The following is a 16,160-nucleotide window of genomic DNA, read 5'->3' on the forward strand; positions in this document are numbered from 1 at the left end:
CACAGGGCTTTGCCCCCCCACAATTCCTAAGGCATGGCATATGGATCCACAACGTCCTTGTTTCCACCATTTTTATTGGCTGCTGCTAATGTGGTGTGAGCATATCCCCTGCACTCCCCCAGCTGGGAGTAGGCCCCTTTAGAAGCATCTGGGATTGGGTGGGATTGCTTAGTGGTTGACTCTTGGCAGGAGAGGGGGTAGATGAAGATGGTAGGCTGCAGAACTGACACCTCCACACAGCAAACAGTTCACATATGTTTGGCTCTTCACTATAATGGAGCTGCACTCTCCATGCCCCCCTGGCCTTCTACCCGCTCAGTGCTGGGATCTTCCTTGCTCAGTTGTGTTGGTCAGAAAAGCATCAGATTCTGAGAACACAGGCTCCATGGTGGGCCCTGGTGTGAGGGAGATACATGGCTTCTGTTCTGAATTCACTGGAGGGAAAAGAAAAAGTGATGGAGAAACCTCCAAGGTGGGAAGAAAGCAAAGTTGCAGCCAGGTACCATTCCCTGGGCTCTCCCTCCCTTGGGCCCGCCCTCACCATCCTGCCAACATCCCCGGCGAATGTCACCCCCTTGCTTGCCCGGTGCTCCTGGGAGCCGGTGCTGCTGCCACTCAGGGAGTTCCTTCGCATGATGCCTGGGAGCAGGATGGGGGAGGGAGAGCAGTAAGTGAGGAAAAGGGAGGTGGGGAGAGGGGGGCTAGTCCCCCGGGGCAGACCCCCAGGGCCTGGAAAAAACAGTGGATAGGAAGGGGTCTCAGGGAAAAGATGGAAGCTGGGTGACTGCAGTCTCACCAGGGCCTGGGGGCTCAGAGCGCTGTAGGCTGTTGCGGCGGGAGGTGGGGAAGCTGCCCTTGGAGAGGCGGCGCTGGCGGCTGGACAGCATAGCAGCTGGGGCCACAATACCCGGAGGAGGCTGCTTCCCCAGTCGGCTGTATAAGTCTTCAATTTCCTTTTTCTGTAGTGTCTGTAGTGTTTCCACCTCTGATAAGTGCCTGAGGATGCACGGAAGGCATGAAAGGGCTAGCCACACCCCTCGCTCTCCCAGGTTCACCTCTTGCTCCTCCATCCTCCCCAAACTCACTTCTGTCGAAGACTCTGCAGCTCAGCCCAGAACTCTTCATCTTCCCCGCTGCTTTCTGACTCCTCGCTGCTCAGACATAGGCTGCTGTAGGAGTAGTTCATCCACACAGGGCTGGGTTGGCTCAGGGGTGGGGGGCTGCCCCCACCTTGGAGTTCCTTCCCATCATCTCCTTCTTCCTCAGCTCCAGCCCCCAGACCCTCAGCTGCACGGTCACTCTCAGCCAGAGCTTCCCTGGTCTCTGGCCCGCCTCCAGCACTGTCCTCTGTATCTGAGCTCTCTGAAGTGAGCTGAGGGGTTGAAGGTTTCGGAGAACCGGAGAGAGTGGGGGATGCTGGCTGCAGGGGAAGAGGCTCAGCCGGTTCCTTGGATGAAGTCACTTGGAAACGCCCAACAAGCTGTGGCTTTCCCTCTGTAGGGTGACGAGGAGGAAGGCATGAGGAAAGGAGAGCAGTCAGTGACACGATAGACAGCAAGTAGGGATGATGGCGGGGGAAAGTCAGTGGTCAGAGGCCTCACCTTCAGAGATGGGTGCCAGCCTGGCTTCACCTGGGAGGGGCCGAGCAGGAGTTGGCAAGGCCTAGAAAGTGTGGGTCCATGAGAAGGGAAAAGTGTAGAATGGAGTCTCCCTAATCATCCCTCTTTGTTTTCTACTCACCTCACTCGCCACCTCAGCTGTGTGGGGTGAAGGGCTCTCCTGGCCACAAGGAGCAAGGGGAGGGGGAAGTGGCAGGCTAGGGAGGGGACTAGGAGGGGCTGGAGGAGACTGGGAAAGGAGCCCGGGCGAGGGGGACAGCAGGGACTGGGCCACAGTCATCACAGCCAGTGAGAAGGCACTAGCCAGAGAGAGGAGAGGGGCTGCTGTGGTGGAGGGGAGGGAAGAAGTGGAGGGGCACAGGGGAACAAAATGGGGACTAAGAGTGACCTGAGAACAACTGGGAGAGAATGCAGGTGGAGAACTCGGGAGAGAACTCTGGGGAAACTGAGAGGGTGGGACTGGAAACTCGGGTGCACTGGAGAATGGAAGTGGAGAGTAGGGGGGATGGGGAACGGGATTTGAGACCTGGGAAGAAATGGGGGAGAATGGGGAGGGGCTGGGATGACATAGGGGAGAAGTGATGGGGAAGATGGGACCTGGGGAAACAGGGGTTCCAGGAGACAATGGAGTTCCAGAAGATGAGGAGGTAGAGAAGCCTGCCCAGCTCCTGTGCTCCAGGGAGTTGCTGCTCTGGGGCTCTGCTGGGAAGAAAGGTATGTTGAGATGACAGTCCCACATGTCCTATACCTTTCCCAGGAGCAACCCCAAGGGTTAGGTTGAGCAAGGGCAGAACAGTACATACCGTTGGATGAGTCTGGGAGGGGGACGGGCAGGGCAGGTAATGGTGCTGGCTCCTCCTGAGGCAGAGAAAGAAGTCCACAGTCACAGTCGGGAACAGCAGTCTGAGATGGGAGGTTTCAGACCAGGGTTCCTAAGCTAGGACCCATGAACCTCTAGGAGTCCACACATGAGTTTCAAGGGATTCAGCAGCATATGTGCTGAAATTTAGCGGTAAAAGGGCATAATGTCTGCAACTTACTCTCAAGTGGTTCAGAAAAATATAATGATGTGTGCACACATACAGAGAGGGGAGAGGAAGACAGAATGATAATGCTAAGGTGGCAAAACACAATTGGCAAATCTGGGCAGAGGGTATCCAGGGGTTCTTTGTACAACTCTTGCAACTTCTCTCCACAAGTCTGAAATTATTTCAAAATAATGAGTTAAAAGTATGCATTGAACAAGTTTTCTAGAACAAGAGTCCATGGCTTTCATCATATTCTCAAATGGGGTAAGGGCCACTGTTTTAGGGCCCGATAGATGAGGAGGAGTTAGATCCAAGGGGACTGCTGAAGGCAGAAAGTAATGAACCCTGAAGCAGAGAGTCCATTTCCCCTGGAAGTGTCCAGAGGGGTCTGACCTGGGTGCATAGGGTGTCTTCAGCAGCCTCCACGGGGCCAGTGTCTCTCTTCAACAGGGTCTCCACTCTCTGGATAATCTCCCGAATCCGTCTGAGAAATCCGTCTCGCTCCGAGGGCAGAATGAACTCATTATACACCTGGTGAGGGTCAATAGGATGCGGGGGTAGAGTTTGTTATCGCACTCATCCCACTCCCCCTGCTTCTAATAAAAAATCAGGCAAGGCCCAATGGCTCACAGCTGTAATCCTAGCACTGCTAAAGGCCAACCTTTAGTAGAAACCCTGTCTCTACTAAAATACAAAAATGAGCTGGGCATGACGCCAGACGCCTGTAGTCCCAGTTACTGGGGAGGCTGAGGCAGGAGAATCTCTTGAACCCAGGAAGCAGGGGTTGCAGTGAACAGAGATCACATCACTGCATTCTAGCCTGGGCAGCTGAGTGAGATTTCATCTCAAAATAAATAAATAAATAAACTTTTTACTGCTTCTGCCAACCAGCAACCTAAAACAAGCAAATACCTATTGTGTTCCAGGCACTGTGTGGTGTAAGGAGAAATACAGCCTAGAATGAAAGGTTCTAACATTCTTAGGATGCATGTATATACCAGATACTTTGCATATATTATCACGTTTAACACCACCAACTTTCTGGGGTCTATATTAACATTGCTGTGGTGCTGGGCGCTGTGGCTCATGCCTGCAATCCCAACTCTTCGGGAGGCAGAGGCGGGAGGATAGCTTGAGCCCAGGAGTTCGAGACCAGCCTAGGCGATATAGCAAGACACCATTCTCCACAAAAAGGAGAAAAACAAAAAGACAAAAGAATTGCTGTGGTAGAATTAAGATAACCAATGCTCAAAGAGGTTAAGTTCAGTCTGCCTAAGGTCACAGGGTTTAAACCCACATCTACCTAAATTTTTATATTTTTAGTAGAGAGAAGTCTTCACCATGTTGACCAGGCTGGTCTCACACTCCTGACTTCAAGTGATCCACCTGCCTCAGCCTCCCAAAGTGCTGGAATTATAAGCATGAGCCACCAAGCCTGGCCTATTTTTTTTTTTTTTTTTTTTTTTTTTTTGAGACAGAGTTTCACTCTGGTTGCCCAGGCTGGAGTGCAATGGCATGATCTTGGCTCACCACAACCTCCACCTCCCGAATTCAAGTGATTCTCCTGCCTCAGCCTCCTGAGTAGCTAGGATTACAGGCATGCGCTGCCATGGCCAGCTTATTTTGTATTTTTTACTAGAGACAGGGTTTCTTCATGTTGGTCAGGCTGGTCTCAAACTCCTGACCTCAGGTGATACGCCCGACTCAGCCTCCCAAAGTGCCAGGATTATAGGCATGAGCCACCACACCTGGTACGGCCTATTCTTAACATAGTGAGGACTCAAGTGTAGCTGAGTGTGCTGTGAATTTTAAAGGCCATACTTTGGAATTTGGACCTTACTCTAGAACCACAAGTAGTCACTAAAGAATTTGGGGTGACAAATCAACAGATCAGATCCAAGTCTCAGGAGAACTCTGCTGCAGAGGCGTGGAGGGTGGACTGAGTAAGGAGAGAAAAGAGGGGAAAGGGCTGTGGGTGTATGGAGTGGGGTCGCTTTGGCTGTGCGGGATCAGAAGGGGCTTGAGGCCCAATACAGAAGGCTCTCAGGGTGAGAGACCCTTCAGTAGATAAAGGCAGAGGCAGGAACACACCCAGCCTCTTCAGAGGACCATTCTGAAACCAGTATGGCTGGAGGGAAGACTCTGAAAGGGTCAAGTGGTTTGACAGGAGGTGATGAGCCTTGTGTGCCAGGTGAGATTGTGTCTTTGTCCTGGATACAAGGGGAATGCCATGATGGAGAAGCTTTAGAGAGGGCTCCTGATGCCTTTCGTTTCTCCCACTCTCTCCCCTCCTTCACCCCAGGGGCGGCATCCACCTCCCCTACTCCACTGAAACTGGTCTCCCACAAAGATCTTCTAACAAAAGCCAGTGTGGCTTCCCTGAGGATTCACTGTAACACCACCTCCATGAAACTCTCTCCTCACTCAGTTTTTACTAACATCCTCCTACCTCTCTGGCTTCATCTCTGTGTCCTTCCATGACCTACCCTCCCGCTTCCCATTCCGGAATGGATGGTATGCACTGAGACACACTCGCCAGCCCTCTATGTCTCTGGCTTTGCAGGCTCATCTCCCTTCACTCTCAACTCTGTACTGACCACTCCTTAATCCACCTCTCTCCAGCCCTGCTGACCCATTTCCCATGGCTTGCGAGGATCTTGGTCTTGGCTTTTCCTTCTTCACTGCAGCTCATCAAGGCTCCTTAAAAAAAACCTTTCCTTTCTAACTTCCTCTCTCCTTTGGTGGCCTACAAGTTGTCCTTGATCTCCCTTCTCCCCAACTCCCTATCATATCAACTCAGCAAATATTTATTGAGCATCTACTGTGTACTAGGTACTACTGTATTACATCAATAAGCTACTGGATTACAGAGTAATTTTCCCGAAACAACCCTCAGATTCACCCTTTCTCCTCTTCCCTCCCATAAGCCACCCTCTTCTTTGTCCACATGTGGCTCCCTGGGCCGAGCTCCCAGTTATTTTCGCTTCTCTAACCCCCTTCCACATCCCATGGCAGATGGTCTTCACAAAGCCTACTGTCACCATGTTACACTCTGCCTTTTTTTTTTTTTTTTTGGTGCAAAGTCTCACTCTGTCTCCCAGGCTGGAGTGCAGTGGCGTGATCACAGCTCACTGCAGTCTTGACCTCTCAGGCTCAAATGAGCCTCCCAAGCAGTTGGGACTACAGGCATGTGCCACCACACATGGCTAATTTTAAAATTTTTTTGTAGAGATAGGGTCTCGGCTATGTTTCTCAGAGTGGTCTTAAACTCCTGGGCTCAAGTGATCCTCCTACTTCATCCTCCCAGAGTGCTGGGATTACAGGTGTGAGCGTCTGGACCCAGCCCACTCGGCCTCTCTTAACACTGTCTATCCTGTAATCTGGGCCCACGCTACCTACCCAGCTTCACTTCCCACAGTTCTCCTATAGGAATCTTTACTTCCAATGATAGTGGTTTCCTCATGAAGCCCTCCCAGCCCCATATTCCAAGTCGTTCTCTACTTGGAATGCCTTTGCTTATGCTGTCCCTACATAGGGATGTCCTTTACAGCCTTTCCACCCTTCATGGTCTTTCTCGCCCATCCACCAAGATCCTGGGTAAGCCCACTGTCCCTGCTGTCCAGCCCATCCTTCCCTACAGCCACAGTATTGCACATCTACCAGACACTTAACACATAGCACTTGTGTGCACCTGGTCAATGTGAGTCAAATTGCTCCAGCTGAGAAGCCAGACCTCACTGGATAAACAGAAGTCTCCCCAAAAACAAGGGCTGAGACGTCCTCAGTATCACTGTGTTAAGTGTCAACCAGTGCTTTAAAAACCCTTGCTGTCGCCGGGCGTGGTGGCTCATGCCTGTTATCCCAGCACTTTGGGAGGCTGAGGTAGGTGGATCATCTGAGGTCAGGAGTTCAATTCCAGCTTGACCAACATAGTGAAACCTCGTCTCTACTGAAAAATACAAAAATTAGCTGGACGTGATGGTGGGCGCCTGTAATCCCAGCTATTTGGGAGGCTGACAGGAGAATTGCTAGAACCCAGGATGCAGAGATTGCAGTGAGCCAAGATTGCGCCATTGCACCCCAGCCTGGGGGACATGGAGACTCCATGTCAAAAAAAAAAAAAAAAAAAAACCCTTGCTCTCGGATCAGTGGGTTTCAGCCCCAGCGGACATCAGGAGGGAGACTCTTGTTCCAGATCCAAACACTCTGTCCTCATCTCTCTCCCCCTCACCATGGCAGCTGCGATCTCTTCTGGGCTGTCCCCATCCAGATCAAATCGGAAGGTCACCATCTTGCTGTTGTGGGTCTGTAGCTGGCACTCAACCACTCTGTCATTCTGGTCTGAGACCTTCAGATTCAAAGTCAGCAGAGGGGAAGAGGTCAAGCCCTCTGTCATCATGCTGTGTCTCCACCCTACCCCAGCCAAGTGACAGTAGCCAGATTAGACTTGGAGATAAGTAGACCCAAACCCTAAAGTCTGGTATTAAAAACTAGATTGGCTGCCTCTTGAGTACCAGTCACACACTGCTTCTCCCCTTTTCTGGTTGACCTCCCCCACATCCTGTTGACACTTCCCTCCTGACCCTGTAGGTTACTCTCCATCTCCTGTGCCCCTTCCTTACATTAGTGACCCGAAGCCGGGATCGGGGTCTGCGCCGGAGATTCCTCCCTGGGGGTCTCCTCGTTTGTGCCATCCCTTCTCCCACATCGCTAAGGCCTGATGCTGCATCTGAGGCATAGCTGGAAAAGGGAAAGGACATAGAATGAGTGCCTGAGCAGACACTGGGACCCTAGTGACCCATGTGTCTCATCCTGGCACCCCAACTTACCCTAGAACATACCTGTCCCCAGGGGAAAAGTCACTTCCAGGGCCAGAACGTGGAATAGATAGGGCAAAAGCCTGAAACAGGATGAGGGTTCATGAGGTCAGGAAGATAACTGTTGTGATCTAGGGAGATGTCACCAAGGATGCTGGGAGGATATTACAGAATTGGATGGAATTAGGGAAGAGGAGGACAAGAGTGGTGGATTCCCAGGGACATCAGGCTGGATCATGAGATTGGGTTTCTCAAGAAGGGAAGTAGGTCATAGGCTTGGAATGGCTGGGAGCCCCCCATGTGACCCCCTCTCACCGAGGGCAGGCAGAGATGGGACTCAGCTGGGCTGGATGGCACCCCCCTAGGGGGCTGAAGGGCAGGGTCTGAGGCATCCAGGAAGCCGGACGAGCTGAGGTAGCCATCAGTCTCGCAATCCGCTGGTGAGGGAGGGAAGGGATCAAAAAAAGGGGTAAAAGGGAGGGAGAGAAGAAGGGGCTTGCCTAAGCAAGGGGGGCCTGGAGCTGTGGGAGAGTTCCTTCCAGGAGGGAGCTTCGTGGCTACAGGTGGAAGGCAGGGTAAGTGACTGCTGCAGGGGGTGAATTTCTGGGTTGGGGGCAGAGGCCAAGGTGTTTTGGGACCTACGTCTCAAGATCAGAGGTGACTTACAGGTGGTAGATGAGTAGCTGGCGTGGCGGAAAAGGAAAGGCTGGTGCTGGTCTGCCTCTGGCTCCTCAGGCTCAGCAGGGAAGACACTGTGGGGATGGGGAGCCATGGGCACAGTTGCTGGTGGAGGTCCTGGCTCCGGTGGGAGTGTCTCCAGTTCCCTAGCTTTACGCAGCTTCTCACGCTTTCGCTGGATGGCGGCAACCCGTTCTCGTACTGCACGGGCCACTGGCTGGTAATCGGCTTCACAGACCAAGCCCAGAGCCACCTGGAGTTGGGGTGGGGGTGAGGAACACAGCTTGGGTCCCCCCCTCAAAGATCCATCAGATCGCTTCTTGGGACCTCCAGAATATGAGAGGAAGGAAACCAACACTTCCTGTTTACCCATTATGTCTGCTAACTAGTAGCTCCTTACGTTATCATCACTAGATCCAACAACCTTGTGGGATAAATCTTACTGTCCCATTTTAGAGATTAACGAAGTGGCTGGTTCATAGTCATACAGTAAGTCAGTGGTTTCCAATGGGGAGAAGAGACATTTGGCAATATCTAGAGACATTTTTAGTTGTCAGAACTGGAGGGTAGGTGTTACTGAATCTAGTGAGTAGAAGCCAGGGGTTCTTTTCAACATCCTACAATGCACAGGACAGTCCCTAAAACAAAGATGTCAACAGTGCCAAGGCCAAGAATCCCTTGTCAGCGATGGATCAGATTTGATCTCAGGTCAGGTTGGCCAGTGCTATGGAGACTTACTCTAAATTTCTAACACATTCTGAGGTTCTTGACCCACCATAGGTGGTCTCCACCCTTGCAAGTGTCATCTCTGTATTAGAAATCCCATACTTGGGGCTGGGCGCAGTGGCTCGCACCTGTAATCCCAGCACTTTGGGAGGCTGAGGCGGGTAGATTACCTGAGGTCAGGAGTTCGAGACCAGCCTGGCTAACGTGGTGAAACCCTGTCTCAAAAAAAAAAAAAAAAAAAAAAAAAAAATCCCATACTTGGGGCTGGGCACAGTGGCTCACACCTGTAATCCCAGAACTTTGGGAGGACAACACAAGTGGATCACTTGAGGTCAGGAGTTTGAGACCAGCCTGGCCAGCATGGTGAAACTCTGTCTCTACTAAAAATACAAGAATTAGCTTGGCATTGTGGCTTGTGCCTGTAATCCCAGCTACTCGGGAGGCTGAGGCAGGAGAATCGCTTGAACCCAGGAGGCAGAGGTTGCCATGAGTTGAGATAGTGCCATTGCACTCCAGCCTGAGTGACAGCGAGACTCCATCACTCCCCCAAAAATCCCATAGTCCTTTCAGGACTTCCTAAGCCACCCCCAAGCCTCTGCCCTTGCATCTCACCCCTCTTCTCTTCTACCAGCTTCCATTCATCACCTCCTCATTCCTTTTAGCCACAAGCTTTGATGTGTGAGTAAAGGAGGTGGAGCAGGGTAACCTGATTTAAAATCTGAACCACCTCAGTTTCAATCCAGCTGTTCCACTTCCTTACTTGAGGCTCTGGACAAGGTATTCAACCTCTCTGAATTTCCATTTCCTCATCAATAAGTTGACATAAAACTGCTCCGTATGCAGGATGGGTAGCAAAGCTCAAATGCATGTGAAAATGGTTGTTGTTTTTTAGTTGGAGTTTTGCTCTTGTTGACCAGGCTGGAGTGCAGTGGCGTGATCTCGGCTCACGGCAGCCTCCGCTTCCTAGGTTCAAGCAATTCTCCTGCCTCAGCCTCTGAGTAGCTAGGATTCCAGGTGCATGCCACCATGCCCAACTAATTTTTTGTATTTTTAGTAGAGACAGGGTTTTATCACGTTGGCCAGGCTGGTCTCAAACTCCTGACCTCAGGTGATTCGCCCACCTCAGCCTCCCAAAGTGCAGGGATTACAGGTGTGAGCCACTGTGCCCGGCAAAAGTGCTTTAAGCCATGTACAGATATGGGCTATGAATGAGTTCTTACTATGTGCCAAGCATTGCCAGGGACAGAAGAATCAATAAAACACAGTCTGTCCTCAGGGAGAAGTGGAGAAGAAAGGCAGGAACTTATTCAGGTTTAAGACAGGACCCATGGTGATGAGTGCTGTAACCAAGAACCTGCTGAAGTGGAAAGGAGCATTTAAGTTGGACTCCAGAGGGGACGGCTTCCCAAAATCGATGGTTCTGATCATGTTGGAAGAAAAAGAAAAAGAACAAGAGGGAGGGAGGAAAGAGGGAAAAGATAAATTGGCAAGAAGGGCATTCTAGGAAGAACAGCTGGAAGTAAAGCAGCGACGCTGGAGGACCCTAGGCCCCCTCTTGTAAAGGAAAACTGGGTGTGCATGCGCGTGAGTTAGGGCTGGAGAGGCATGGAGACGCTGCAGGAGATCTTGAGAGCGGGGATGTGGCCTACCCCCATCGCTGCCACCCCTCCTGCACCCATCCCTGTCGCACTATCCCCTCTGGTCAACGCCCTTTACACGCCCAGTGGCAGTACAGTCTGTCCTCCGCTCACCATCTCCTGTGCCACCTCCTCGGCCACGTCCCGGCCCAGCTGGAACAGGAACTCGATGGCCTGGTTGTCCCGTGGGCGCCCGCCACGCCGCGAGTCCTCCATGCGCAGCCAGAGCTTGAGGCCTGGCTTCTCGCCGTCGTCCTCCTCCGCTAGTTCCACGTGCACACCGCGCTCCTCACGGAAGAAGGCGTGGGCCAGGAGGTCCTGGATGGTGAACCTGAGGGTGAGGCGGGGGTGAGCCGAGCCCACCGCGGCCCGGGCCCCTACTCTACCCATGCTCTGCCCTTTCACCCGCACCTCTCGTTCTTATCCGTGCGTATGCAGCCTTCAATGATCTCCTTCACCTCGGGTATCTTCACCTTGTAGAAGCTGTTCGGCTTTGTGCCCTGGGGGGAGGGGTTGCATGACACCTCCCATCCTCTGACCCTCCAGCTCTCAGCTTCACACCCCCCACCCTTTACTCCACTCTTGCCTTAGGCAGCTGCACGTGCAGCTGCAAAAGCCTGACTGCTACTGCAAGATTTGATTTCAAATCCCAGTCCCCCCAACCAACCCAAGTATTTACAGTGTGACCTTGAACAAGTCTCCCACTGTTTGTTCATCTGTAAATTGCAGGGAGGAACATTTGCCCTGCTCACCTCGCCGGGCAGCTGGAAGGATTGGATGTGAGACTGGATGAGAAACTGTGAACTCTCGGGAGCACCGCACACATTATTATTCTAAATAGCATGTACATCTTTCTGGGTTCACCAAGGCATCTCTGTGTCTAGCCCGTTTCCGTGCAGGCAAAGGGCATTGACTGTGGGCTGGCCGGGCAGGAAAATGGGAAGTGGACCTGGAATTCCCATTCCTGCCAACCCCATCCCTCTCACCGAAGTGACCTTGCGGTAGATTTGCGCGGCATTCTGGCACTCGGAGTACGGGTACTCAGAGGTGGCCATCTCCAGCATGCACATGCCAAATGCATACACGTCCACGGCCTCATCATACTTTTCCTCATACATCTCAGGGGCCATGAATTCCGGGGTCCCTGTAGGGTTCACAGCAGGGATCAGGTTGCTGGGCACTCTGGCATTGTCCTGCCCCTTGGGCTAGGAAGCCCTGGGCAACCCTGCACATACAAGTGACCCCAGCCCACAGTGGGGTTGAGGGGGGATGCCATAGATCTCCCCAGCTTCCCTGTGGTCTGGTAATTCTGTGGACCTTGAAGGGCCTTGCTGAGGGGAGGGAGTCCCCAGGTTCTCTTCAGAGGTGGGGGGAGGAAGGACCTTCCTGGAGAGACCCACCGATGACACTCTTGGCAAAGGAGGCGCGCTTGAGTGTGGCCAGGCCCAGGTCCCCGATTTTGACAGAGCCAGTAGGGCCCGTGATAAAGACATTGTCGCACTTGAGGTCCCGGTGCAGGATGGGAGGAACCCGGGAGTGTAGGAAATGAAGCCCCCGAAGGATTTGGCGGCTCCAGCGCTGAAGGACTCTCGGTTTCATCTCCCGAAACCGCCTCAGGTACCTGGGGGAGGGAGCATAGCCAGGGTCGGTGGGGGACATGTCCTCGGGGGAAGAGCCCTCCACTGGGAAGCTCCCCCTGCGGCACCTTGCTGCCGCCTCCTCATCTTCTGCCAGCATTCTCCTAGCCTATGTCTGCTCGGCCCCAGGGAGAAACTGAGTCAGGGGATGTGGTGGATAGACATGATGTTACCAAACGGGTTGGGAGGTAAATAGATAGGGCTTCGGCGGAGGTGCTTTGGGAGTGCAGGAAGAGATGTCTAACTGCCCCGAGCATGAGGGAGGGCTTCAAAGAGGAAATACTTTTGTATTGCATCTTGAATGATGAGCAGAAGCTCAAAGGTGAAAGGGAGAAGGGATGGAGATTTTCCAGGCAGACAGGACACCATGCTCAAAGGCACGGAAAAAGCCAGGGCAGGGCAGAGTGGGAGGAGGTCCCAGGAATTCAGTGTGTCTAGAACTTAGGCTGAAAGTGGGGCTGTATCCTAAGCTTGGCAAAGGAGGCACGCTTGAGCGTGGCCAGTGTGAGCAGATGAGCCCGTGTGGGTTTTATCCCGAGGCCATGAGAAAACTTGAAGGGGTTTTAAGGAGGGGAGTGACAGTTCAGATTTCCGACTGGGAAAGATCCTCCAGGCTGCAGGAAGATAGGATCACTTAGAGGGTGGCAGAATTTGAGAAGACCCTTTAGGGGGCTGCTGCAGGGCTCCAGATCAGCAAGGTGGCATCGAGGTGGTGGCGTGGATGGAGCAGTGAAAGCCAGGTAGGGAGAGGTTAAGGAGAGACGTGGAGACAGACTGATGAGGGGGCAGAATGGAGAGAGAGGAGTCTGGGGAGACATCCAAGTTTCTGACTGGAGTGCTAGGTGGATATAGCCACTCACCAAGGGAGGGACACGGTTGGGTAAGGGGAGATGGCGAGCCTGGTTACACCTGGATATAGACAGTTTGAGGAACCTGGGAGTTCAGGAAGCAGTGGGCACACATCCCAGCCTCCCTCTCCCCACCCACTCATGCGCAGAGCTCACGTCTTGAGCGTGCCCGAGGTCATGAGTTCGGTGACCAGCACGATGCAAACCTGGCCCCTCAGCACCGACTTCCACGAATCGTAGAAGCGGACGATGTTGGGGTGCTGCAGCCCCTTGAGCATCTCCACCTCCTCTGAGAAGCGCTGCCGCTCGGCTCTAGACAGTTTCCGAGTCTGTGGGATGGGGTACGGGTGTCATGTCAGGCCAGGACACCCATGGAAAGGAAGAGGGACACCTGCAGCGGGGTTGGGGAAGAGGTGAGGGTTGGTTCCCACAGATGGGGTGGGATTAGTGGGATCACTCGCCCAATGGGCTGCAGACCCAGAACTCTCCAACAGTACCCATGTAAGCTGTTCCAAGGACACAACCAACCTGGGCCTGGGGCAGCCCCCTAGACCCCCTGCTGGACACAAGCGCCTTTATGCAGCCCCATCCGGGAGCCCTGAGCTCAATAGTGCCTTTGTGGCTGCCCAGACCGGCCATGGGGCGGGAGGGGGCGCCCGGGGGATGGCAGAGAGCAGGCAGCAGGCGGGCAGCAGGAGACCGCTGGCAGGGAATTGGGGCCGGCAAGGGGGTTGGCCCCAGAAACCGGGAACTGCTAGATCCAGACTGAAGGCGGGAGGGCTGTGGAGGGAGGCACAGAGAAAGAAAGAAAAGATCCAGGACTAGGCGCCAGGAAGCCACCCCCCCCATAGTTATCCCGCCCCGACTCCTCTCCCTCCTCTCACCCCCCAGTTTGGCTGCCTCTCCTGGCCTGGCCTAGAGCCTGGGGCGCGGCACTGGCAGGCACAAGGGGCGAGCCCTGTTCCAGGACCAGAGAGGGACCCTTCCCTTAGGCTTTGTCCCCCGATCTGAATCCGAAGCTTCGGTCCCCAAGTTGACTGGGTTCTCCTAATCCACATGTAGCATGGGAGCAACGGGAGGAAGGTCCTCCTGAAGCCCATGGGCTTAGTGCCTTTAGGTCTGGGAAGGGAGGGCACAGGTAGGCAGTGGGATGAGGATCAGAACTGCACTTATTCGAGAGCTGGGTCTCCCTATGTCCCCCTCCTCGCAGCTGTGGAGAGGTCCAGAAGTCTGACTGCTCCAGAAGGGACTAGGGGACCCCATTCTGCTACAACTTCCCTAAATCTTCTGGAGTTGGAGAGGACCCTTGCCCAGCTTCTGGCTTCCCGTCTCCCAACCTCCTGGTCTGCAAATAGGTGGGGGATGGGGAGGAGTGAGGGGATCAAGAGGACCAGGGTCATAACTGAGGATCTCAGGACTTAGGGGAGAGGAAGGGATTGTGGACACCCACTAGCAGGAAACTGACCTGAATTGGCTCCCCAACCCAACTTCCTATCCTATCTTCCACCTCTCAGGGTTGAGTATGGAGACTTTAAAGTGAGAATGTTTATGCCCATGGGAGAGTAACCAGACACCACCTGCCTCAGTTTCTCCTGCAGCCAGAGTCAGCCAGATCATTCAGGGCAAAGACAGCAGAGGTGTCTGGACATTTGATTGGAAAAATACATCCTTCCCTTGATGCTGTCTCCCCCACCCTCTGTCTCTCATCCTAAGACCTCCAGAGTCCCATCCCAAGGTGCCACCGAGGGGGCGCCCAGCCGCACCTGCAGCTCGCACCAGGCCACCTCCACTGTGGTGTCGGTGTCTAGCCCTCGATACACGGTCTTGAAGGAGCCACGTCCAATCTCGATGTCAAACTTGAGGTATCGACCGTCGGGGGACGTTGCCACAGCCTGGGTCTCCATGTCCTCCTTTTCTTCCTGCTCCCGCCGTCGTTCTAGGGCCACAGCTTCAGGGACCCTCAACGGCTCCCTGGACCCCGGACCCACTGCAGAGTCTGGGAGCTCGGGACGCGAGGAGTCTGCAGCCTTCACAGGGGCTCCCTTGGCCCACGTGCCCTCAGAGGGTTCTTTGGAGCCAGGCGGTGGGCTCCTCGTGGGGCCAGGACCATCGGAATCCGGAGGATCGGGGGGTTCCGGAGAGGGTGAGGCTGGCAGGGACCAAGAGCTCAGCAGCCCCAAGTCGACTGAGCTACGGCGGCTGAGACGAGAAGAGCGCGGCCGGGGCTCTGCCTTCCCGGAGAAGCGCCGAGCTCGGCGGGGATGGGGCCCGGGGCGGGGCGGCCCCGTGGAGGCAAGAGGCTGCGGGGGCCGGAGGGCCAGGTCGGCCTCAGTCTGGGACATTGGGACGGCGGTCTCCGTGGCCGGGGGTGCCAACATGAGGAAGGGCAGAGCGTCGAAGGGCGGAAAGCCAGACGGTCAGAGAGGCGGCAGCCTGACAAGCGGACCCGCTGGGTGCGCAGCGCTCGGGCTGAGCAGCTGGGGCCCCAGCCCCTGGCTCGGCCCGGCCCCGCCCCCGCCCCGCCCCTCCCCGCGGCCCGCCCTTGCCCCCCAGGGCCACCCCTCCGAGTGGCTCGGGCAGTGTGGATGAACACCCCCTCACCTTAGTCACCGCCCCACCCAGCAGCTTCCCCTTATCTTCCGAGCCTCCCCGGCCCCCGGCCGCAGTCTCAGTCCGAGACCGCGTTGTGTCCTCCCGCACTAAGAGTGCGCAAACCTGTTTGTGCGCGGGGGTTGGGGGGCAGGGGGAGTTGAGGGGGGAGACGACACCCGGACAGGAGAGGAAAGGTGCCTGCGGCTCCCGGGCTCTAGTAGGGGGTTACTTAGAGGGAGACTACCACCGGTCTACACACCTCAGATAGAGCAGCACCACCCCCTCCGAACCGTCCGGAGTAGCCCCAGGCCGACCATACAGAGGTCAGTGGAAAGATCCGACGTCGTTGTCCCTCTAGTCTGCATAGGGATGGGTGTGTGCTCCCCAGGATAAGTCCCTCCCCTAAACCGAGAGCCTGGTCGGTCATCCATCCCCTCCAGGCCACCTTGGCCGCGGCCTGGCCCTGGCCAGAGTGGCTGTTTTTGCTATGTGGGCTCTCCTTCCTCCCCTTCTGTTTGCCAAAGTCTCCAATAAACCAAAGTCCACATCCGGCTTACCCCCTCAGCTCCCCTGGTCCA

General features: G+C 54.6%; 1 protein-coding gene across 9 annotated transcripts; it reads right to left on the reverse strand.

Annotated features, from left to right (window-relative positions):
* Window positions 1-56: 56 nt before the first annotated feature.
* On the reverse strand, window positions 57-15,504 carry WNK4 (WNK lysine deficient protein kinase 4). 9 transcript variants are annotated; one of them, XM_017509360.2, is made up of 20 exons: window positions 14,754-15,504; window positions 13,519-13,770; window positions 13,147-13,319; window positions 11,906-12,126; window positions 11,492-11,649; window positions 10,917-11,005; window positions 10,620-10,836; window positions 8,131-8,395; window positions 7,780-7,901; window positions 7,489-7,547; window positions 7,270-7,387; window positions 6,879-6,995; window positions 3,041-3,178; window positions 2,423-2,477; window positions 1,741-2,321; window positions 1,602-1,662; window positions 1,086-1,494; window positions 797-996; window positions 542-639; window positions 57-434 (listed from the first exon to the last, which is right to left on the reverse strand). In XM_017509360.2, the coding sequence occupies exons 1-20, from the start codon at window positions 15,366-15,368 to the stop codon at window positions 432-434; spliced, it is 3,951 nt and encodes a 1,316-aa protein (XP_017364849.1). In that variant the 5' UTR covers window positions 15,369-15,504; the 3' UTR covers window positions 57-431. The 9 variants fall into 9 exon arrangements, with proteins under 9 accessions (XP_017364849.1, XP_017364848.1, XP_037587567.1 ...); XM_017509361.2 differs by having other exon boundaries at window positions 352-434; window positions 584-639; XM_017509359.2 differs by having other exon boundaries at window positions 57-639; window positions 1,741-2,318.
* Window positions 15,505-16,160: the final 656 nt, after the last annotated feature.

Source organism: Cebus imitator, unplaced genomic scaffold (genome assembly GCF_001604975.1).
Source record: "Cebus imitator isolate Cc_AM_T3 unplaced genomic scaffold, Cebus_imitator-1.0 Scaffold415, whole genome shotgun sequence".
NCBI lineage: Eukaryota > Metazoa > Chordata > Mammalia > Primates > Cebidae > Cebus > Cebus imitator.

Coding starts and splice junctions, on each gene's coding strand:
- WNK4 (XM_017509358.2), bottom strand. CDS start 15,368: ATGTTGGCACCCCCGGCCACGGAGACCGCCGTCCCAATGTCCCAGACT. Junction 12,127..13,146: donor ACCTCGGGCACGCTCAAGAC/GTGAGCTCTGCG, acceptor TCCCTCCCCCAG/GTACCTGAGGCGGTTTCGGG. Junction 7,388..7,488: donor GACTTTTCCCCTGGGGACAG/GTATGTTCTAGG, acceptor TCCCTTTTCCAG/CTATGCCTCAGATGCAGCAT.